The following is a 24,420-nucleotide window of genomic DNA, read 5'->3' on the forward strand; positions in this document are numbered from 1 at the left end:
AAAATTACTGCATCAAACACCACAGACACCAACATTCTTGATTTTGCACATGATATAAGAGACGTTTTTGAGCACATCGACAGTGCATTTAGTAAAGTACATGAATTAGTTTCACACACAAAACCAATCCAAATTGATGATCTACAACACATTCAGATTGCAAGAAAAACATTATATGACCCTTTACCGCAGTTATTTCCATGAAAAATTTCTAACAAAACATCACATACTTGAGAAGCACTTCTGACTGGGTGGTAAGGCATGCAATCAGGTTGAGTTCACTAAACAACTAAAGGCACAGCCTTTCGTTTCTGTGAGCAACTAGTGGTCATTATTGTGCAGAAGTGAAGTCAACAGATGCCCAGGTTTTAATAGCAACAGTGGTATGGTATGGTAGTAATGCCTTTTTATCTCTTTCTTTAAGATTTGGATTGTGTTTAAGTAAGACCTATTTTAAGTAGGAATATATTTTTTCAGCATAGAGAACTGTGGGAAGAATTGATAAAATACCTGGTAAGAAAGTTCAGTTCTAGGAAGGAAAATATAAAGCTGGATTTCCCTGGATATCTTGGTTTAAGAAATTACATTCATTACCCTTGATAAATTCTGCATATTTTTGACTTATTATTCAATTTTTCATTATCTGGTTACCCTGCAAAACACAAGTTTGAAATGGTAGGCCACATATAAGCTGTCACAACATCCAGCTCCATTTATCAAGGCAATCTTTTAAAAACCTGAAAATTCTCTTCCACCTATGAGAATCAAACATTGTGACCATACAATGATATAAACATGTGACTCCCTGCCTCCAGTCAGCAGACGTCTAGTTGCCCTTGGGTGTGAAATACGTCATACTCTCGTCATGCTCTTTCTCCATAGATTCAAGTAAATCATCTAGCCTACAAGAAAAAGACAAAAGAAATAACATAAGTTTAAGACCTGACTATAGATACAAATATAAAATCTGTGATATCAATAAAAAAAATTGAAAATGAAGTGGACAGGATCACCCAATTCTATTGCTTTACTTTCCAACCCTCAGTATTCCAATCATGGAAAATCACATTTTCAAAACTTGCACCACCCCATCCCCCTAAGGAAGACCTTGCGAGGTCTCAGATTTGCGAGTTTTTTGCAAAGATGACAGTAATTTAAATCAGTCGATATTTGAAGGACGAGTTTTCTGGCCAAATTCTTAGATACATATCTTTCCAGAGTTAAGTGGTTAATTAAACACTTAAATTGCAACAATGATCTTTTTTAAACTTACTTTATTCAGTTATTTACAGCCTTATTTGCAGATTTATTTGTTTTTACTTGGACAGAGGATGACAGCTGCTGTTGCTGCCCTCTTGGGATATAATGTCAGATTGGTGTTGTAAAATTGAATGCAGCCTACAAATTGTTAAGTCATAAGAATTGAACAAAAAAATAATAAAACACAAACAAAAAAAAAACAATACATAAAACGTTATGAGCTAAAATCCTTCTTAAACCAACAACAAAAACCATAAAAACTAATAATTTATGCATAATCCAGAAAGACATAAATCCACTAGCTTTAAATGTTTGGTATTAAGCATTCCATTCATTTTTGAAGCTGTTACTGTTATATTCATTTTTGTCAGCATCTAGAAGCTGAATATTCACTTTGAACTTGGCTAAGTCAACAACTTACAATTGTACATTGGTCTTATTGTCATCCATCAGTTGAACCGACTCCATTGGATTTAGAAGAGAATGAAAGACAGGTGGTGTGCTGCCATCCCACATACTCAGTGGATTTATTGAGGTGTCTGCTGTCAAATTTAGGCTCTGAACATTCATCTGCAACAATAGGAAAAGAATAAAAATATGGGGTAACCCAACAACCATCCATTTCCTGTTTGTGACACTAAGAGTAGTTGAAGATTTGACTAAACACTTAAAATGCGACAATGTATTATAAGTTTTTAGGAAAATTTCCCCAAAGGTCTAAACAGGAAATTGATCTTTATTTCAACTTAAATATGACCTTATTATTGATTTGGCTTATTGAACTTGAACTTTGACAGGCATACTTGACAAATAAATGGATGGATTTTCACCATCAAATTAAATTGAGCTTTTTAGATAGCGCAATATCCACTAAACATGCTCAAAGCGCTTTACAAGGAGTCCCTGGCCAACAGCAACACTTAACATTTAGGACGTGACATGACGTCTGTTAGTCGATATTACAATTTTTTCGGACAGAGACAATGCTGTAAACGGCCAGGTACTCATTTTACACCTGAGTATAGTGAGAGAATGTGAGGAAAGATTGAATAAAGTCTTGTTCAAGGACTCAACTATGTGCCAAGCAAGGCTCGAACCCAGGACCTTCCGATCCGAAAACGAGTGTCCTACCAAAAGACCACATAGCAGCACCATCACACCCGAGTGCACTCAGATGTTGAATTACAGTGAACAATTCAAAAACCCTCAGATTACGATGATTTATTTTAATAAGAAAAAAAAAAAGGAAAACAAGTCCAGAAAAGGCTTAAAACGTAAGATAGGGGATATCCTTCACAAGAGCATGATGAGAAGTGGCCTCCTATAAAATATCTCTGAGTAAAGAACAGGATCTCACAGAAGCCTACTGGAATATAAACCAAAAACTAGAGGTGCCTAAATGAGACAATAAAATTTGCCTTTTTTTTCTTTTTTTAATATCTTAACAGGGTAGGTAGGGGGTCAATAATAACACTATCGCCACCTAGTATTTTTCAATACCCTCCCCCCCACCCCCCTACCTTATTCTTGATATATATAGTTTTGATCTCACTGCTTGATCTCATTGTCGCTCTCTCTCTCTCTCTCTCTCTCTTCCTTTTCCCATGCACGCACACAGACACACACACACACATATATACATTCACTCACTCAATCCTCTCCAGGCCTGCTGGTACTTGAGGCGATGCAAGGATCTCCACCTGGTCCTGTCAGCAGCTATTCTTGGAGCCATCTCGAGGGACAGACCTCTCTGTTTTATGTCCCTCTCTACGGTACATCTCCAGTCTCCTCGAGGCGGCCTCACTTCCTCTTTCCTTGGGGTGTCCATCGCAGAGCCTTTCTTATCAGAGTTTCATCAGGTCTGCGAGAGACATGCCCCAACCATTGCCATCTTCTCCCACTTCAGCTCTCATTCTCAGAACCTCATCTGAGATTGTGTTTGGCCAGAATATCTTGAAGATACTTCACAAACAATTGTTTTGGAATACTTCAAGTTTCTGGATGACACTCTCACACATACACACATTTTCACCTATAATGTTTCAACTATTATGACAATTAATATACATTATATATATATAAACACCACCAGACTGACTGACAGACAAATAAAACAGGGAAGTTGTCTCCAGTCTGTGTCCCAAATCAGGAAGAGGAAAATTCTAATAGCAGTCAATACATGTTGGTCTAGAAATGGTCTACCAAAGGCACACTGCACAAGTTAGCTCCGATAGTTTGTCACTAATCAATCAGTAGCCATACTTAATATTGCTTGACTCTGTTACAAAACAGCGCTTCGTAGGATAGGGCACCAATGCAATAAGAGTAAACATGTTTAATTAACAACCCAGTCAAAATCTCTCTGGCAGGGAGAAAGATCACACTTCAATCCACCCAATCAACCCTCTATCCATCTCCATTATAGGACTAAACTAAAGATAAAGACTACTAACTGCATCTGAGGAACGTTTCCAGATGTCTTCCTGCCTCCGCCTCTGCAACATAATTATGTTCTTTTTCATGTCTTGGATTTTGTTGTTCTTGATCTCCAATTCAGGTAGAAGCCTCCTCAAGTCGTGAAACAATTCCATTTTTTTACTAGAAGGGTAGTAATAAAATTTAGTATGACAATTAGATAAATGGTAACAAGTTAAAATTATGATGAGAAAAAAAAATGTTTGCCTAGTTTAACAGCATTAATAACTACATAGATAGCAGTTGTTTTTTTTTGGTGAAGATATGTATTAAAATCTCTATGATGAAAAAGATAAAGATAACAACAATGATAATAATAATAATAATAATAATAATAATAATAATAATAATAATAATAATAATAATACATATTGGGGACACCGCTTAATTGGTACAGTCGCTTTATTGGGACGATTCCTTGGGAACAGAATATTTTCTATATATATAAAAGGTCATTTCATTTCCAATTCCCTGCCGCTTAATGGGGACAAAATTTGACAATGACCATCCCCATAAAAGAGCTTTTTTGTTGTCTTCATTTAAAGCGACGGTTCAAAAAATACAAATTAGTCTTACGGGACTGCCAATGGAGTGAGTGCTTGTACCGTTCATCACAGAGGTCTGTGTTATGTTCAAGGCTCTTAATAGCCTGATGGCTCTGGATAGCCAACGTGGTGAAATGAAGAAAAACTCTGAAGACTCTTGTAAGCACTTGTGAACAATGATTTTATTTACTTCCTGTAACTGTTTATATATACATGTAGACAAAAAGGGGAAAAACTATAATTGACTAATAGCGGGATATAAAGATTCAAGGAAATATTCTTACTTTACTAATTTACACTAAAATATATACATGGTTACATTCCTTTGTTCATAATTGGCATTCATACATCTTTCATATAGGTTACAATAAATTTCTCATTCAACCCTTAGAACCTCAATCATTACAGTCTGAACAATAGAATGTACCTGTTTCCCCGGTTAGTGCCTATTGCGACAGCCAATCGAGTGTGTGGTTGAACCGTTCATAGAATTTACCTGTAGTCCCTTGTCAGTGTCATCGTCACATTCATGGTCATGAGTCATGGCCACGATGCATGGCAAAAAGGTCAACAACAGACAGTTGTAAACTGCTAAACTAAAGCTAAATTTTCGCTGAGTGGCCATGCAAGAAATGCAGAGAGACAATACAATACAGACAGAAAAAACAAACAAAAAATCAACAAAAAATTGAAGAGCACGAAAGTACTGATGAAAAGGACAGCCCATCAATGACTTCATTAAAAAAAACGTGAAATGGTGAAGCTGTTGCGACCATTTGTCCTAGAAAGAACTCTGACCCCTCTGACAAAGTTTGTAGATCAGATTAGCAGTCAGGTGGCCACTGAAGTAACCCACAATAGATGTCAAACAAGTCTCCCTGATTACTATGGCTTTAAACCATGAAAAAAAAAAAGAAAGAAATGAAACAAACAAACATAAAAAAGTTGAATGCAACCAATACAGCTTTCATTAGAAGTGGTATTGCCAATCCGAAGTCTGGATAAATGCAAAGGGGATTATGGTAAATCTGAAAAATTGCTCAATTTCATAGCAGCTGCTTAATCGGGATGCCACTTAATTGGGATTTGTCATTTCCAATCAACAATCCAAATTTGACTATTCTTGATTTCATAGTTTTTAAATCTATAGAGCTCTGGGGCTTAGATCCATTATAATAAGATTATTATTATTATTATCATCATCATCATCATCATAATATTATTATTATTATTATTATTATTATTATTATTATAACAATAGTAATAGTAATGAAGGCCCCAATAGATCTGTTGAGAGATTAGTCATTTCACAAGCAGTGGGACTGTCGTGGCTTTGTGTGCAGTCAGACCTCTCTGACCACCAGTGGTAATTAGCTCAGTCTTTTTGTAAATATTATTCTGAACATATGATTTTCTTTTTGTTCGTGATACACATTAGGTGACATTTTTTCAGGTAGAATTCCATATTCTATTCTTTCTTTCTTGATTGTAGCCTGTCCAAGTTTTCTTGCAATCTTTTGATTTTTAAAATTTCCCTATATTATAGAAGGCAAGGCTATCATCTGCAAAAAGTGGAATTTTGATAATTCTGATACTTTCCTCAGCATATTATTAATGAATAGCTTAAAACTGTTCCTTGAGGTGTACACCTGAGAGAACTGGAAGTGATGATGATTTTTTGTTTTCAACAATGACTCTTTGGGATCGCATCAAAAGAAATGATTTAATCCAAAAGTAGTTGGGTTTTGAGAACCCATGATGAGGCTTAGGTTGTGTACTTAATCAAAAGCTTTGCTCAAACCCGTTCCCCAATCAACAACCAAAACAGTAAGAGTAATAAAACATGATATATGGAAAGGATAAATGATAAGGCAAAAATGATATTGCACTCTACAGACCCGCAACATGGTATTACAAGAAATATCAGGATAGAGCTCTCAAAATATTAGAATTTGGGTCACGAAAATTTGAATATGTTGTGCTTGATGGGTCCTGCAATTCTTTTAACCCAGATATTTTATTTAATCAGTCACAATGATCTACTTCTTAAATGTGCAATCTACACATGTGTGCTCATTATGTGACTTAAGACAACTGAATAACAAAACAAAATGTCTGCACAATAGGTTAATGAAGCTTATGATATGTATTGTAGCGTTGACTCACCCAATAATGTCATGAAAGCTTTCAGTGAGTTCCTCACTGCATACCATACATTCGCCTATGATTTTTACCATAGGAGTGTGCTCAAGGGTTCTTTCATCTATGGAAATATAGGGAAAAGATATCAACTTTATACACTCAATTTTTTCTTCTTCTTCTTCCTTTTAAGTTTGTAACTTCAGATTTTGAAAATTCCACAGTATTTTTCTTTCTTTCGATATGTGAGACTGTCTTAATGTCGATGGTATGAACGAGTACAAGTGTACATCCGCTCTTGAGTGGGGGAACCATAAACTTGGATGACTTCCTCTTATTTTGTTGAATATCACCGATGGGTAATCTAACTTGATCGTTTAAGCCTTTGCAAAATATTGTTACTTTGTTATGCTTTCTTCTCTGTTGTAGTAGTTAGAGATTTTCATGGGTTTTTTTTATCTTTGTTGTTTTGATTTATAAAATTCACTGTTCTGTTTTGTATTTGTTGATTTCTTGAATTTCTGATTTGTGGTAAGAGTCCCAGAGAAAGCCACTATATTCTAGTGTAGGTCTAACAAAGGCTTTGTAGCACTTTAACTTTATTTCCCTCCTGCTGTCTTATAAGTTTCTTCTGAGGAAGCCCAGTTTCCTTACAAACAATGTAGTTTTAATGTGCAATGCAGATGGCTGTTAAAATGGATGTGTTATTTTTGATAAAAATTTTATGTGTTGAAAAGGGTATTATATACACTTTACCATTTCAGAAATTTTTTAAAATCTTGAAATAAAGTAGACAAATGAAAAATAATTCTCTCTTTACATTTACATTCCCAAATGCCGGATAACAAAGAAGAGTCGGTCACAGTACAATGAAGCAATGTATTATAGGGGCTAAGATGTTGGGCTCAAACCCAGGTCCCTCAGGTGTAAGACCAATACTTTTGTCAAATCAGTCATTCACCTCCTAGTATAACCTATTCCTCAAAAACATTTGAAGTATTAAAAGTTTTCAAATGGAGTCTACACTCTTCTTTATACTTACTGTATGATCTTAGTTTTTCATAAAGTTTCTTGGCTTGCATTTCACTGATAGAAATAAAAAAAAAAAAGATTGAAAATCATAAATCATGAAATAAGATCAAACTTGTGAGATATTTCTTTTTAAATGGGGGAGTTTTAAAATTTGTCGTTTGTTTTTCAGGATGGCTCCTAATCCAAATTCCAATTTTAAGAAAATGAAAAAAGAGAGATGACTGGTCTCAACTGCTGAAAGATTGATAAAAGTGATTGAAAAATTATATATACTCATACTCATTTAACATTTTTAAAAATAAATCATTCCTATTGAATCTATATCATCTGTTCTACATTTAAGTGAATTTTTCTCCAATTTTTGTTTTTAGAATAAATTTTAATTTTGATACCCGTCAATTCATTGCTTTGAAGTAACAATTGTTATAATTTGTTTATATACTCTAAACACTACTACAAAAGCTATTTAGATTTCTGATACATGGTAAGTTCTACTCCTTCATGAATAAAATAGCTGTCCATGTAACCCAAATTTTGCCAATCTTCTAGGACAAGATTTTCAAATTTTTATGATTAAAAAATAGAATGAAGTAAACAATCAATCCAAGTGTAATAATAATTGTTAATCACATTAACAGTCGTTTATAATAATATATTTACCACAAGCGAAGTAATTGGGAATTTTCAAATGAATGGAGTTGCAAATATTATCTTTCTTTTTTCAAGACTGCCATCAACTCTCCAACAATCAAACAAAAACAACAAAAAATTTTGGAATCTTTATTGCTTCTTCTCAATAGATTACATTTTGACCTTGGTTTATTAAAATGATATTTATTAAAAATCAGGTCTCTGTGTGTCGAGTCCCCTTAAACAGTCAATTAAACTAACATCAGATAAAGCCAATTTTTCATTATGAGAGCAGTTACAACAACGCAAATTGGGCTCCAATGAAGCCTTTGTTGTATTATTGTCACAGCCCTTTTCATGAAAATATTAACGACTGTAATTACATTCAGATAAATAATGAAACATTATGTTAAGAAAAAGACTCAGTCCTGCCATTAAAAAAATTGGAACAAAGAAAGTAATTCTTAACTGTTGAGGGAACACGGCCTATGAAATACTTGGAAACTAAATGCATACCAATCTTCAAGCTTTGGATCCTTGGTCAAATTGTTTTGTAGCTCCATACACCTTTGGATTTTTTCCTCGACAAAATTGTCCAATCTCGTAACTTGTAGACTCTAAGTTAAGACAAGATAAGAAATATGAGAAAAGATTTTAATCATCCAATAATAAAAATCCCCAGTATTTTGTTGAAGATCATTTCGATCACAAAATTGCATTATACAATACTTTAAAATGTTCTTGCAAATACATTATGAAATCTAAAGCATATGCGAGCTCATTTTTCCCCAAAACCACCTGCTTATTATAGTCCACTTATAGTCGGCTTTTATACCAAAACAGCACTTCGAAGGGTAGCAGATGATTTGCTACTTAAAATGGACAACAACAGGTAGATTGTCGTCCTCGTTTTCTTTATTCATCGTCTATCTAGAGGTGCCTTAACGAGTCAATAAAATGTATAGTAAAATACAGGGAGTAAAAATAACGTTTCAGCCTTTGGCTTTCTTCAGGTAAACAAGAAAAGGAATTTTAAGATAAGATAAGATATACTTTATTCATCCAAAAAAATGGAAATTCGTTTATAGACGTGGCATGCATGAAAATGTATAAACACAAAGTTGAGAATATATGGCGACAATGTATACATATATAATATATGCAAATGCACAAAAATGTAAAAATATACAACCAAGAACCAATAGCAAAACTTCATATTATATTAGTTTGATAAGTTGAGATAGGCCATACCTCTGGCCCTTAGTCCGAACCTGTGTGTATATTTAAAAGTTAGTATTTAATTCAAATCACAGTTGCGCGTTAAAAATTAGAACACCATGTGGCAAAAATGAGTTAAGGTGACGTGTTGTCTTTGTTTTTATAGATATAAGGCGACTGCTCCTCATGGAGAACTTGTGAAGTGGGTGATCGCCATTCTTCATAACTTTCTCCATTTTACTTAGACAAAATCTCTTGAACAATTCTTCAACATTGAAAATTGGGTGAGTATAACTCCTGGCTTTATCAATTATCCGATCAATTTTCTTAATGTCACAAATACTGGCATTTCCACACCATGCTGTAATACAAAAAGTAATATTATATTACATTTGCATTATGGTTAGTAAATGAGAAAAAGAGAGTAAGAAAGAAAACATTATAGGTAAAAATGTGTGCAAGTGTGTGCATGCAACGGAAGGGGGCAGATTCTACAGAACATAACGAAATAGCAAAAAAAATATTTAGCCTGATTACAAATGATTTCGAACACGGGGAAAATAAATACTCTATTGTAGTCTCGAATTCTTTAATAACCCATATTCAAGTAGGTGTTATCATTGGTTTAATTGTGATTGTTTCATAATAAATAGAATGATGTGCAGTCTTACGAGATCTTCGATGCTTGCAGCTTCCTGTTTTGACTGTAACCATTGGCTGTGAATCGCATCATTTATACCTTGATTCAAATCTGCAGTCAAGAAAAAAAAAATTTGGAAATTCTTTAAAATACAAAACCAAGGTTTAAATCCGGGATAGATTAAATATGAAATATTGAATATCAATGCAATTTGCTGAATATACAATACAATTATTTAGCAAAAACATATAAGAAGCATTTGGAAAAATAAAACCTGTTTAATTGGGTTTTAACAGAGAAAGCATTTCCAATTACTAATAGTGACTTTATAGTAAAAGAAATGATACATATGACCTCAACATATTTGGATGCTCTTTGTGATGAAATAGTTTGTGGCTGTCTCATAAAGTTGCAGTAAATAACCTTTATTGGCTGTTTCACACTTTTTCTTAGTTCACGAAAGATCTGGAATGTTGTTCCTGGCATTTGGTCTTTGAAATAGCCCCAGAGAAAAAAATGTGGAGTGTGCAAGTTGGGGCTGTGAGAGGTTCAAGGATGCTCTGTACAAATACTCACTTCACGATCACCAAAATGGATTCAAGTCAAGGAATTCTTTGCATTGCAAGGAGCTGCACCATCCGACTTAAACCATGGTCATGTTTGTCTGCCATACAATCTTCCCACAGGCTGCTAAAACTAACAAATATATTGACATATCCATTTGCAGTAGCAGTTTGTGTCTCCCCACTTCCATTACAAAACCCAAATAGCTTGATGATTCCATGAGTATTTAAAGCCATCCACACTGTTGCTTTTTGCCCATGTCAATCTTGTTTGATAATTTTATATGGTCACTCCATTGATCAATCAATGACAATAAGGAATGTCTGATCACAGACTGCTTCAGTGTCTCATCGACAGAAATGCAAACTTTCATCACATTCTCATCAGTATGTGATCTATTTCGGATAGCAACTCCTTTCCTCGAATGGCTTATTGAGAGACAACTGCATAGCTTAAAACTTTCATACCATCTTATAATCATTTTGACACAAACGTTTTCGGCAGGGAATCAATATATGTTACTTCCTTCAAAATTCAAGTTGAACTTTCTTCAGTGACTTAAGATTCAGGCATCTTCCCAAAAAAATGCGAAATGTTTTTTGTGATGATGTCCAAGACATTGCTACAAACATTTTAGTTACACATTTTTAAATCTGGGTGTTCAAATTTACTTCCTTTTCAAATTTGGTGGAAAATGATTTGTAAATAATAAGGTCCTGAAAAATTTGGTGAGGGACATTGAATTCAAAACATTAGGTACAACGAGGAGTGGACAAAGAATTCAAAACGAAAAGGCCTAAAGCCAGGTTTACAAATTATTAGCAGGTCTACTAACGCTTATGGACAATATTTTGTGTTAGTTTGAGAGTAGTTCCATTAAAACAATGAGCCCATAACAATTCGGGTTATCAGACCTCCAAATAAGTACACATCGGTCAAAAGATATGTCACTCTGCTTGTTACCCTGTACTCTTTACCCACAATTTCTTACCATAAAAAAGTAATCCTTCAGAGCCATTGGGCCCATGGAGCCAGAGTTTATCTTGGTTTCTCTAGCATGAAATGGACAATAGAAATTACTTGCTATCCTTTGGATAGGACACTAGTCTATCACAAAGTACTTTCCACCAAATCTAACAGACTCAGATACCCAGTCACTGCTGGGTGGACATGGGTGACAGTCAGAAAAAATCTCGACTGCATCCGGGATTGATCTTGGCCCCTTTGCGTGTGAAGCGAGTGCTCTACCAACTGAGCTATCGGGACCCCCTTTTTCTTAGCATACTCAGGTGTAAAACGAGTTCCTAACAGCAAACTATAAGCTTTATAAAACAAAACTTATACATTTTACTTAAGGGGCGGTTTGGGTCTAATTATTAGGAAAATCCTTCAAAAATTTGATTTTGAGATTTTGGTGGGAAATGATATTTTATTATCTTAGAAATAATAAAATTGAAGTCTAAATTCTTAAAGTAGACTATAAAGGCACGAAATACACAGTCGAAAATGGTGCAGGTAGTAAGAAATGTGTGAAAAACGGGAAGCCATTTTGCTATTTTCTCAATATGTCATTTTTCTAAGGCTATGGGAAACTGTGTCAAACGTTTCTCAGAATCTATTCAATGAAATTGTCTGAAAATTTCCACAGTTATCACAGAGATAATGTATTATGTCACCATAGAGAGATTTTTTTGATAAGATTTGTGATTTTTAAATTATAATCCTAAATCTGAATTTTTTACATCAATTTTGTCATAACATTTTGATTCTCAACTTTGTAATGATCTAATAAAAATTCCATAAGCTAAAGCCGTAAAATCTCTCTATGGTGACACACTATGGTACAATGTTGACAAGAGGGAAGAATATGGAGGTCATTCCTTCATTAGTTTTTGTGGAACGTTTGCCACAAGATTGTTATATTTTTTTATGTCAGACCCCCAAATTAGGTCGCAAAATGGGTATCAACACAGATAATTAAAATTTTTCACCATAAATGTTGTTTTTTAACCTATATTGATGATACAGAATGATTAAAACCGCCCAATATAGGTAATTAAAATTTTTTTAGAAAAGACCCAAACCTCCCCTTAAGCTTCTCAGGCTGAAAAAGTTGAATTTCAAAAAATCTAAACAAATCCTCTGAATAACAGGTGAACATTTTGAATGGCTACTTTAGAATAGATTTTTTCTTCTCAAAAATTATTTAAAAGAATTTTTTAAAAAGCTATCTTGAGGCTCAATAATTTACATCCAATGTTTTTTGTGATGTCTATTGTATTCATGATTTTCTTCATCAGACCAACAACGTGAATGAAGGAATAAGGGTGTGACAGATCTGCCTCGACAGGTTTTCTAAACGTAGAAATGTGATCCATCTCCTTAAAACTTTTGATCAAAATTATAGATTTTCTTTTCTTTAAAACCCAACTTTTCATAATTTTTCAATACGACTTTTGATTTTTTAAAATTCAGCACCATTGACATGCCGGTTTTTAAAAAAGCTGGTTGGCCATAAAATAAGCATTAATTGCTTTTGCAGGTGTTTTTTTTTTTCCTCATTTCATTCTCAATGTTAGGGCTAGTCAAAAGTACAATACCAAAATATTCTCTAATAATTAATACATACTTACTGTCATTTGAATCATATTGTCGCAAGTCAAAGTCAAGACTGTAATTATAAAACAAGAAACAAATGTAATATAATAATTGATTACAATACAATATAGGTGAATGTAAAAAACTGGCTCCTATTGTAACGAGTGGACATTTTTTTTTTTTACATAAGGGGTGAGAGATGCCTGTGCATATATCTGCATTTCCCAACCCCATAAGTAATTTAATTCACTCTAGTTGAGGAAAAATCCATAACACTTCATTCACACATGTGCAAACGACCAAAATACTCCAGCACAGCTATAACACTGAAGCACTATCCTCCATGAGAGGCTTAAGCTTAATACCCGTATTACTCTATAGGTGTGAAAAATCATGACTCAACCAGATAGCTGGTCACTTTAAGTTAATTCATGCTTCACTTCATGGTCAAGTGGATATCAGCATTACCACAGAAAATTCTGGGAATCAAGGTTAATTCAAGAACTTGAAATTTATTTACTAACACATTTCCAATACCTTAGACAAGCCATTTAATTAAATTCGACAATTTAAAAATTTTTACAAAATTTAATTATACCCCTAATCGACCCTCAAACCTACTAAAAATCAAAATTCAATGCTTAGTCCTCCCTCCTTATTTTGAGATTCATCTCTGTAGACATGGCATGTCAATCATAATCAGGAAACTAATGAAAATCTATAAGCACCCATCAAAAACGTATATTTTTGAAATACACATTTTTAAAAATATGGCCTAAGGCAAGCTTGGTGACTCAAACGAATTAGTAAACAGAATAAGAGTTTTTTAAAAAGGCAGTGAATAAGTAGATCATCTGTGTTCGATCCAGGTATGATCTAATAATTTATTTTGTTGGTGGATTTGTATAAAGGTGCTTGTAATACTTTTAGCACATTTCAGAACCAGGAAAAATTGACATCATGGAACGGCCTTATCATAATAATATAAGAAAAACCAAACCAGATCAAAAGGAAGTAAATTCAAAGACAATCAGTCCATAACCCTTGAAAACACATGAAAGTCCCACCTTGACACAATATCTCCACCAAAGGAGCTGTAAGTGATACAAATAAAAACAATAACAAATCAAGAATTTTTTAAGTACCTTATGTTAAAATATTCCTGAAAAGCTTCCAGTCGTTTTATTTCATCAGTCAAAGCCCTTTTCTCCTTGACAATCATCATGACAGTATGTGTGAGAGCTTTCCTGGGTGTGAAATTTAAAAAAAAATTTTAAAAGCAATATAACAAAATGTGACCAACTGCCTCAATTCAGTAATACATTGAGGGGTGAACCAAAGTAGCACAAAACCTAAATGTCATAACAAATATCATTTTGACTTTTTATCTACTTTTCAGCATCTAGTTCATCCCAACACGGAGACCAGAAAAGGTAGAGGATCAAGATTGACATATTTATTACAAAAACTTTTCAGAATCTGCTCAAAATTTTGATAAACTCTTCACTTTTTAATTGAAGCAAATGATTTATCTTACATAATATTCAATTTCACCATTAACCACTGTTCCATTACAAGAATAATAAGAATAAAAACATCACATACATTGTGTTTGATTGATCGAACTAATGCAATCTGTCACTTTTTTAAAAGATTTGCTGAATAAATGCTGCAAAAAGAATATTGATGTGAGTATTACAGTTAAGAAAGGTCCTGATAGTGAAGCAGTAGAGCACTCCTCTCACAAACATAGGGACCAGGATAAGCACCTGGCAGTAATTAAGGAGCCGGTTCTGTTATTTCTGACAGAAAGTATCAGTATCCTATCTTTTTAAAGAGACACAGCATGGGATAACCCAGCACACCATATGGATCTAAAGGACTACTTTATTTAATGCTTTTTTTTTTTTTCGTTACAATAAACAGTAATATATCCAACATTTATCTATGCAATATTTTCATCTCATTTATGTTTCACTGTGTCTACTTTACTTTGACTTGAGATTCCTGAATCCATACAACTTTCTTGACATACCGTAGTCAGCCCTTGTAAAAGGCTTTCTATTCATATCTTTTATGTCCTATCAAAGACAAATATCATACTGATATCAGGATTTGATGTGACAGAATTTTTTACAACAGCATGGCTAATCAAATGACATGCAAATAAATTTTATTTCATTGATGAGCGGCTGGAACACTTTACCAATTGATTGATATTAACCAACATTGCTCATAAAGAGTTAAAAGATTATAACTTACATGGCTGTTCTTTCACTAGCCTCTAACTGTTTATAATCAAAGTTTTTAATGGCACAAAAGTAAACAACATTTTTCCACGCCTCTTTTTGTCTCTGCAATTGAAAAAAGAAGGAGAAATCAGTGAATAAATTCTGCAAATAAAAATTTTATAATAAACATTTTTAGGATTGCCATTATGAGCCTATTTATTCTACTATAAGAACGGTTAACACAAAGGACTTGAAAAAAAAAAAAAGTTTGTTTTAAATCAGGGCCTGAAGCCAATGTTTACCTTGTCTTCTAATGATAGAAGGAAAGGACAATAACAATTTAATGGCTACCCTCTGAATTAAATGCCAGTTTATTGAATAGTGATTTTCATCATATCAGCACACCCTGCTAGGAAAAAGGGTTTAAAGAATCTTTGACTCTTTTTTTGTTTGTTTGTTGCTTTAGGTCTCTTCCAACACAATTGAGGTTATATGAGAGACCGCTGAAACCAAAAAAACAAGCAATCTAACAAAAATAGTACAAATGTAAATCAAAATCATAACCTAAAGATATCATAAGCTAAATTATAAATAACCAAGAACAAACAGGCAGAAGATTTACAGAAAAAAAAAATATCCCCTGTCAAAAATACAATCACAAACCAAAGAAGCAGGATAGGCTAGTAAAGAGAAGAAGAAACGACATCACTATCATAACGTAAACCCATGCGAACATCATAGGTATATGATTCAAGGGTGCTGCTCCCATCCAACCACCCGCTATAATCTTTGACTCAAGCCAGAATCAAAATCAGTCGACTTGTATGTAAGTGAAGTGTTCCCCCCAATTGACAGTAAAAAACATGAGAATTTTTTGTTTGTTTTGTTTGTTTGTTGCTTTAGGTCTCTTCCAACACAATTGAGGTTATATGAGAGACCGCTGAAACAAAAAAAACAAGCAATCTAACAAAAATAGTACAAATGTAAATCAAAATCATAACCTAAAGATATCATAAGCTAAATTATAAACCAAAGAAGCAGGATAGGCTAGTAAAGAGAAGACGAAACGACATCACTATCGGATCGTACACCCATGCGAACATCATAGGTATATGATTCAAGGGTGATGCTCCCATCCAACCACCCGCAAACATGAGAATGGAAAGGTCTTCATCTCAAAACTAGACAATAATGCAGTAGGCCACAAAAACAAAATCTGCCTCTTCTAAATAAATTCAATATCTTTAGAAAGAAAAAATGCAATAATCTAAGGGCAACCAGATTTCTATCCCATTTTTTGTGATAAAGTAACTTGTTAAAAAACTTTTGCCATTTCTTTGTTAACATTTAGGCTTAAATGGAACTAAAATTAAACTCAAATAACTCTAAATGAAAGTTTAATTTAAAATTTCTGAATAAAAAATAAAAAAGAATGAAATTCAAATCATTTTCTTGAATGCAAATCTAACCTGATAAGAGAGAACAGTATCTGGTTCCTTGACTATATTCTCCACTGGCTTTGGTAATTTATTTTTCCGTATGATGTCCTCAGGAATTGGCCACTGACAGAATAAGTGGGCTGAGGGATTCTTAGAGCACTGAAAAGTAAATAAAGAATGAGAAGCAAGGTGGACACTGTCAAAAGAAAAATAGTTGAACCAAGTAAAGGAACCATAAAAGTGGCCTGTCAACCCGAGTTAACCATGGTGTCAGCCACAATGCAGTGACACAAAGAAAGCAATAAGGATAAAAATTAGATACCAACAACAGGGCTAAAACCCAAGTCCTTTTGGTGTAAATCAAATCTTTTATCCACTCCTAATTGGGGACCACTGGTGTAGAATCATACTTAGGCCATTGCATGTTAGTCAGACCGTCCAACAACCAAGCCATGATGATCCTTATTTAATGTGTAATGATAACACACCATTCCTTTCTAGTGTTTTGTTTTGTTTTGTTTTGTTTTTTTTTAAAGGTTTTTACGGTGCTTGCGATACATTTAGGTCATTTCAGTAAAATGGAAGAGAATGGGAAAGTAAAAAAAATTATAGATTTACAATTGAAAGCACACAAATAAAAAGTAAGATGAAGGGGAATGGTTTTAATAAGGAACAGATATAGATTCTAAGAGCACACTATTAGTGAACTTAGTCTGAGATCACCTAAAAGTCTCATCTTGACACAAGCACAAGTCTCTACTAAGAGGAGTACACCCAAATGTTTACAAATAATTGTATATAAAACAAACCAAAAATGCAGTGAATAACAGAAAGATGATTTACAAGAAAAAAAATAGATCATCTCCCAAAACTAATACTATACATTGTTTCCTTCTCAGCCAAAGATTCCGGCAATGGAAAGGACAAATCCAAGTAATCTCATTCCAAGGCAAAGACAAAAAGCAATTGGAAAACAACACACATAGGGGTATAGAAGACCCAGAAAGAGACCTCCATGCCCATTATGTAGGTCGGGAACCCCACCCAGCCTTTCTTATATGCTGTCTGTCCTTTAAAGCCATTAGACCAATGAGGCCAAAGTTTATCCTGAATTCTGCAGCGTTAAATGTACAGTAACGTTGAATTTTCTATCCTTTGGAGAGGGCAAAGTTACATAATCTGGTCTGAATTGATAAAGATGTCTAAACAAAGATTCAGGACTGTTACAACCTGAGACTGTCACCGATCCATTTGCTTGTGCTAAGTGCTCTACCAACTAAGCTACCAAGACCCCAATGTATTTTTTTTCTGCAATTCAGTCTTCCTTGTTAATTCTTTTTTTTTAATGTTTCTGATTGTTTTCTTTTATTTTGTTTTCATATCTTTTTACACTTCATTTGTAAAATGTGTCAAATGCAAAAATCTCTGAATTCCCCTCCTCATAAAAAAAAAAAAGAAAAGAACCAAAACAATACGAATGCCCTGCCCACCTTAATAAAAAGAAATTATGATGGATTCATCTTAATACACAGCCGTTTAAATAGGGCCCAAACTTTCACTTTAGTTAATTCTTCCCTCACTGGCTACCGTCAAGTAATGTAAACAATCCACCGTCAGCCACAGTGATAACAGCTGTCAAGACGGGGTGCACTGGCAATAAATTATGTCTGCAGGTAAATCTCATCGCTTTGAATTTCTCTCAGGCAGAGAGTAATAGAAATTTCATCAAAATACTCAATTTTCTTAGCCCGTTGTGGACGCAGCATCTTTTTCATAATTTTCAAACATATATGGATACAAAGGCCAATTTTTCCTCTACAAGACGCAATTATTTTTATTTACATCATTAAATGTTAAGTTTGTGTTTTGCTCTTTTGAATAATCAGAGTTTTTTATGAAATAAATATTAAAATTATAAGTTTAAGAAATATTTAAAATTCAAAATATCAAACCAACACTTTTTACCATCAAGTGTGAGGGATCAGAGAAAAGTAGATAAAATTATCTTTCATATGATATATACTTTATTATGTAGATTCAGGGATTTAAGAATAGAGGGTGTGGAAAGGAATCTCAATAATTATTTTTTTTACCAACAAAGAGGAGAATATTTCATTATATTTTAGAAACCCAATAATAAAACTAGATAGTGATGATAAGAGACATTTATTTAGTTTGATTTCATTGAATTTAAGCGGCAGTTTTAGATATTTCTTAAATTTACTTATTTAAGTTCTGTTCAGGTTATGGAGAGACACACTGAAAACGGTCATCACACCAGTACAAATGAAATATGTCGAATTTGTTGTGAAAGAGTACAGAGCCGTGCTGAGAGGATTAAAAGACTCTAGACGTTATCAACAATTGACTATAAATAGAAACGTGAAATTCTGATATATTTAAATATTTCAATTTGCGAGAAATGTATCTCACTGATACATAATTTAAAGAAATGCGATGCAGGTATTGATACCTTTGGTTCTGTGAGAAAACTCTGAACAAGAAACGATACTTAATGAGGTGAATATGATCATTATCTTTCACCAATGATGTGCTATATGCAGTCTATATGGCACACAAATTAAAACAGGTGCAAGTCAAGTACATAAAAAAAGTAATGGGCATGGATAACTCAAAAATAAGGTTATGAAAATTATAAGAACTCTTTAAGATTTTCTTAGTGGTTTTGATTGTCTTTAAATGAATGTCCGTATATAACAATTTTTAATGGAATTCTTATAATTCGTTGATTCTGGGATAAATCTAAATGAATCACATTTGACTATGTTGCTGGTTTATTTAATTAAAAATGTCTATTAAGACAATGCTGTGATTGGATTTCAATTTCACCTTACTCAAAATCCTTACTTTTACGTACAGGTGAACTGATATCTCAAAAACGCCTCAATCTACTGGTATAAAATTTATATGTCTACATTCTACAGATATTCAACATCATTTCCATTACTTTTGTTTTAAAATCTTAAGTGTTGAACATGTTAAAATATTCTCTTAAAAATTTTAATTCACTTAAATTTATGTATCAATTTCATGGGTTATCCCTTTTGCTTTTTAACACCATCATAATTATGATTAAATAATCAATAAAAACTCTGTTAATAAACTGTTTGGTAGTATAAAAATATTTTTGCTACACTTAATAATGGCAATACTACATTAGTTTGAAATTCAGATAAAATCGATCAAAACGGCGAAAAAATTGTCTCCCTCTCTCAGTGTAAAGCTATGACTCATCATCACTAGACTGGCTAGATTTACCTGGCGAACTAAACTGAAAGCGATAAACGCCTGTGAATACTTATACTGATCACATGGATTAGCTGTGCACCCAACACATATCAAGTCAAACCTTCCATTATAAGAATGAAACAAAATTTGATGTTTCCTGACTAAATTAATCAGTGCATTATGTTAAAAGCCTGCAATCAAATAGTGGTCAATAATATTATTAGGTGCATCAATTTCCAGCTCTTTGAAAATTCAAAGGGTTAGGTGAACCAGGCTCATTGTGATCCCCTTAGTAGTTGAAAGATGAAAGTCTGCAGAAAGCCATATTTTCATGTGGCTGGAAAGCTCAGTTGCTAGTGTATCAGCTCACTGATGGGTGTCATATCAATTGGATCCCATGTTTGACTCTCTGGTATCGTTTATTCTGTTTTCATATAGCGCTTCTCCATACACTTTATTTCTAATCATTATACATTTCATTATAACAAACAATTGAATGATATGAGAAGTGCTCATCATCAAAGTGTGATTTCAACTTTGCAAGACATGCTAATCATTTTTATTTTTTTTTATGAATGAAACAAAAATATTAAAAGAGAATCTAAAGAAAAGATTGGGATAAAAGAAAGCCCCCCCCCCCCCCCCCCCCCCACCTTTAAAAATAAAAATGATGAGATTTCGATCTCATCATTTTTACTATCAAGCCTGCATTGCAGATTCATGATAAAAGCTCACCGAATCTTGGCAGGCATCAATGACAAACTGTTCAGGCTGCAAAACTACTCCATCTTTGTTGATGAGAAGTTGATGTGTGACCGGAATGTTTGTCTTTGTCTCGATAGCCCGGTGAATACTCTCAATGGTAACGCGGTCAGTGTCAGTGAGTGATATCAGTAGATTGGCTTTGGTGATCATCACATGGAATAGCTGGTGAAAACAAAAAAAGTACTTCAAATTAGTAAATAATCTTGTCTTGGAGGTAAATTCTAAAATTTATTTTCAACAAGAATTACACATACATTTATTAAAAGCCATCCCGTCTCCAAGAAAAAACTACACTCTCCATCCAAGGCCATCGACTCAAGAAAGAAGAAAAGAAGAAAACCCCACATACCTAGGCATACAGTTAGACAGTCAACTATCTTTGAACAAAGACACACGGAATGTAAAAATCAAAGCCATAAAGAGACTCCATTACTAAAACTACTAGCCAGTACTAATTGGGGAGCTGACAAAAAGATGTTTTGACAACTTTATTAAGGCTATGTGTGTTCCATCATGGACTACAATTTAGCCCTCCAAAATGTAGGTAGTAAAAACACAAATAAAACCTTGGGCAGAGTACAAAATCAAGCCCTTTGCATCATCTCTGGTGCCCTGAGATCGACACCCACAGCAACATGTGAAATACACACAGATGTAGAACCACTTGGACTGTGCAGAGAATCAGCAGTGCTAGAAACGGTTGAAAGGTACAAACGAAAAGATGAACACCATCCAAACAGAATTCTGGCAGAGAAATGGAGACCACGAACAAGATTAAAACAAACATCCCTGCTACACATTGCTAACAACTTGAACAAAAGACACAGACTCCCAAAAACAGAGAAAAACAATTTTTATCAGTCAAAAACCTCCGTACATCGAACTAAAACTTCCAAAAATAAAGACTAGAAGAAACAACTAGAAATAAAAACAAATCAGATATACAAACATTAGCAATGAAGACAATACAAGAAACCCAGACAACTGGATAGATGTTTACACAGATGGCTCTGTCCAAAAAGGAACTAAAAATGCTGGTATGGGTTTGTAGTGAAATAGCCAGATAAAACCTATGATGAAATACACAATTCCTGCGGAAGCTACTACTCAAAATGCGAGGCAGAGGCAGTTGCAAAAGAAGCCTCACTGCAACACCATTCCTCTGTTTTTCAGCTAGACCAATCAAAACTTCCCCACAGTCATCTTCACACTCCAAATCAGTTCTCCAAGCTCACTTAAATAAACTCCCCTCAACCTTCACAGCATAAGATCTCAATTAGATGAATTCCTTACAAGACACAGAGTAGCCTTATCTCTCCAATGGATACTGGGACATTCAAATATACCAGGAAATGATTATGCAGACAGACTAGCCAGACTCGGATCAACACTTTTGCAACCATCAATTCCAGTATCCTAGGACACAGCGAAACAAATAATCAAAACAAATAAGAGAGAAGAATGGATGAACAATTGGGCAATGAGCACCACGGGTAGATATAAATTTACCCATATGACCACCCATAAAGACTGATAGCCTAAATAAGCTCAGAAGGCACCAGCAGAACATCATCTTTCAACTAAGAACACAACACATACAGCTCAACAGCCATTTAAGCAAAATTACAAAAGACGCGTCCCCTTCCTGCCCCTTATGTCAACACCCCAATGAAACAGTAGCACATCAATTGCTTGAATGTCAACCTCTTGAAGACCTGAGATGCACATTCCTCCCACCAAATCCAAGCATCAGTAACACACTGTATAGTCACCTGGAACAACTACAAAAGACGTCTAACTTCTACGTCATGGTATAAGACCAAAGGGCTAGAGCTCAGGTGGTCGCTGATTCGGATAAGTAAGTTAGTTAATAACAAGAACGACACATTCAGAAAATAGAAGTTCCTTGAAAAAGAAATACAGTCCAAGCCACATTATTGGGTTCCCGACAAATCATTCCAATTAAGCGATGTCCCAATTAAGTGGAAGTCATGAAATTGAGGATTTTTTCAGATATACCGTTGTCCACTCTGCATTTATCCGTCAGTTATTGCAAAGGCGTTTATCAGACATTTCAGTTCTCAATGAAAAACAAATGACAACTTAAAAATCAACCTCTAAGAGACAAATCTAACTGCACAAAACAATTAACGGATATGCCACTCATAGCGGTTACAGAAGTACGCAAAAGCTTAAGAATGCATTGTCAATCCATTCATCTCATTCAACAAACAAACCATTTGGTGGTGAGAGCCTTGAACAAACAAAGCCATCAGTCATTACCTATCGCACAATTGGTCAGTTTTCCTGCGAACCTAGCATTGTGGTCATTGACTCAATAGCATGAACGTGATGACAAGGGATACAGGTAAATTCTGTTGTTTAAATACCTGTGATGACTATGATGAATGGTTCAACCACACACCCGATTGGCTGTCATGATAAACACTAACAGGGGATACAGGTAAATTGAATTGTTCACACTCGGTTGACCGTCCCGTTAGACTAATTTGCATTCTATAAGAAACCGTTATAAATGATTGAAGAAAATGAAAAACCTATTTTATGGAAACGGTCATTGTCAAATTTCATCCCCAATAAGCAGCAGGCTGTCCCAATTAAGGAGCTGGGAATTGAAAGGGTAAGACTTTTTATATAGAAAAAATCCGTTCCCAAGGAATAGTCCCCATAAAGCAGCTGTCCCAATTGAGCAGCATCCCCAACACCGGCTTGGACTGTATAGTATTCAATACATGGCATAGATTGATCAATTTAGAGTTCTTTAGTGCCTGCAAGTAAGCCAGGAGAAAAAAGTAGGCACTAAGAACTCTAAATTGATCAATCTATGCCATGTAGACCCATAGGAGACCCTAGTAGCAATCTACTCATGTGCCAAGATGGAATTAATTTTTAGTCCTTCCGTCCATTAAGTCCATGGAGCATGGAGTTTATCCTGGTTTATATAAAGTAAAATGGACAATAGCGATTGCTTAATATCCTTTGGATAGGATGCTTGTCTATCGCAGCTGAGACTGAGACCACCAAGAAATTTCCACACTTGGATGTCTAACCCACATCAAAACAAATAAAATAAAAACACTCACAGAAATGAAGCCTTTAAAATAATGTTCCCAGTCTGACCCAGTATCAAATCTTGTCAACTCATTCCAGACAAGGAAAAGACATAATAATAATAATAATAATAATAATAATAATAATAATAATAATAATAATAATAATAATAATATAATAATATAATAATAATAATAATAATAATAAATACAGTTCACTCTGCTTAACTGCACATCGGTTAATCACACACTCCGCTTATACGCTACACATTCCCGAAAAACGGATTTTAAAAAAATATATATATAATCGCTCTGCTTAATTGCACACCATCTCCGCTTTATTGCTACACCTTGATTGGAGTGACAACCAACAGCCATATGAAATCAACGATGCTATTCCCATTCCACACAACTTTTCAGCCAAAGCAATTGGAAACAATGGACAACATCAGCAGTATACTGACATCTCAGGAACCACTGGACTACATTCAGCCACACAAAAGATAATGCTTAGATAATGAAGATGAGGATGAGTCATCAGAATGTGACACACCACCCCTGACA

The 24,420-nt window shown here is 34.2% G+C and overlaps 1 protein-coding gene across 1 annotated transcript in view; it reads right to left on the bottom strand.

Moving 5' to 3' along the window:
• Positions 1-425: 425 nt before the first annotated feature.
• Positions 426-24,420, bottom strand: part of LOC144972520 (inhibitor of nuclear factor kappa-B kinase subunit alpha-like) — a 41,336-nt gene continuing 17,341 nt past the window's right edge. Inside the window, exons 9-20 of the mRNA XM_078913827.1 lie at positions 20,756-20,947; positions 16,802-16,930; positions 15,364-15,455; positions 14,247-14,348; positions 13,137-13,174; positions 9,971-10,050; positions 8,598-8,698; positions 7,462-7,505; positions 6,447-6,543; positions 3,714-3,858; positions 1,682-1,830; positions 426-902 (exon numbers count right to left, since the gene is read on the bottom strand). Of these exons, the coding sequence (XP_078769953.1) occupies positions 827-902; positions 1,682-1,830; positions 3,714-3,858; positions 6,447-6,543; positions 7,462-7,505; positions 8,598-8,698; positions 9,971-10,050; positions 13,137-13,174; positions 14,247-14,348; positions 15,364-15,455; positions 16,802-16,930; positions 20,756-20,947 (1,245 nt within the window). The 3' untranslated portion in view covers positions 426-826. The remainder of the gene's footprint in view (positions 903-1,681; positions 1,831-3,713; positions 3,859-6,446; positions 6,544-7,461; positions 7,506-8,597; positions 8,699-9,970; positions 10,051-13,136; positions 13,175-14,246; positions 14,349-15,363; positions 15,456-16,801; positions 16,931-20,755; positions 20,948-24,420) is intronic.

Source organism: Berghia stephanieae, chromosome 5, assembly GCF_034508935.2.
Source record: "Berghia stephanieae isolate SIO BIC M18660-M18661 chromosome 5, UCSD_Bste_1.3, whole genome shotgun sequence".
Lineage (NCBI taxonomy): Eukaryota > Metazoa > Mollusca > Gastropoda > Nudibranchia > Aeolidiidae > Berghia > Berghia stephanieae.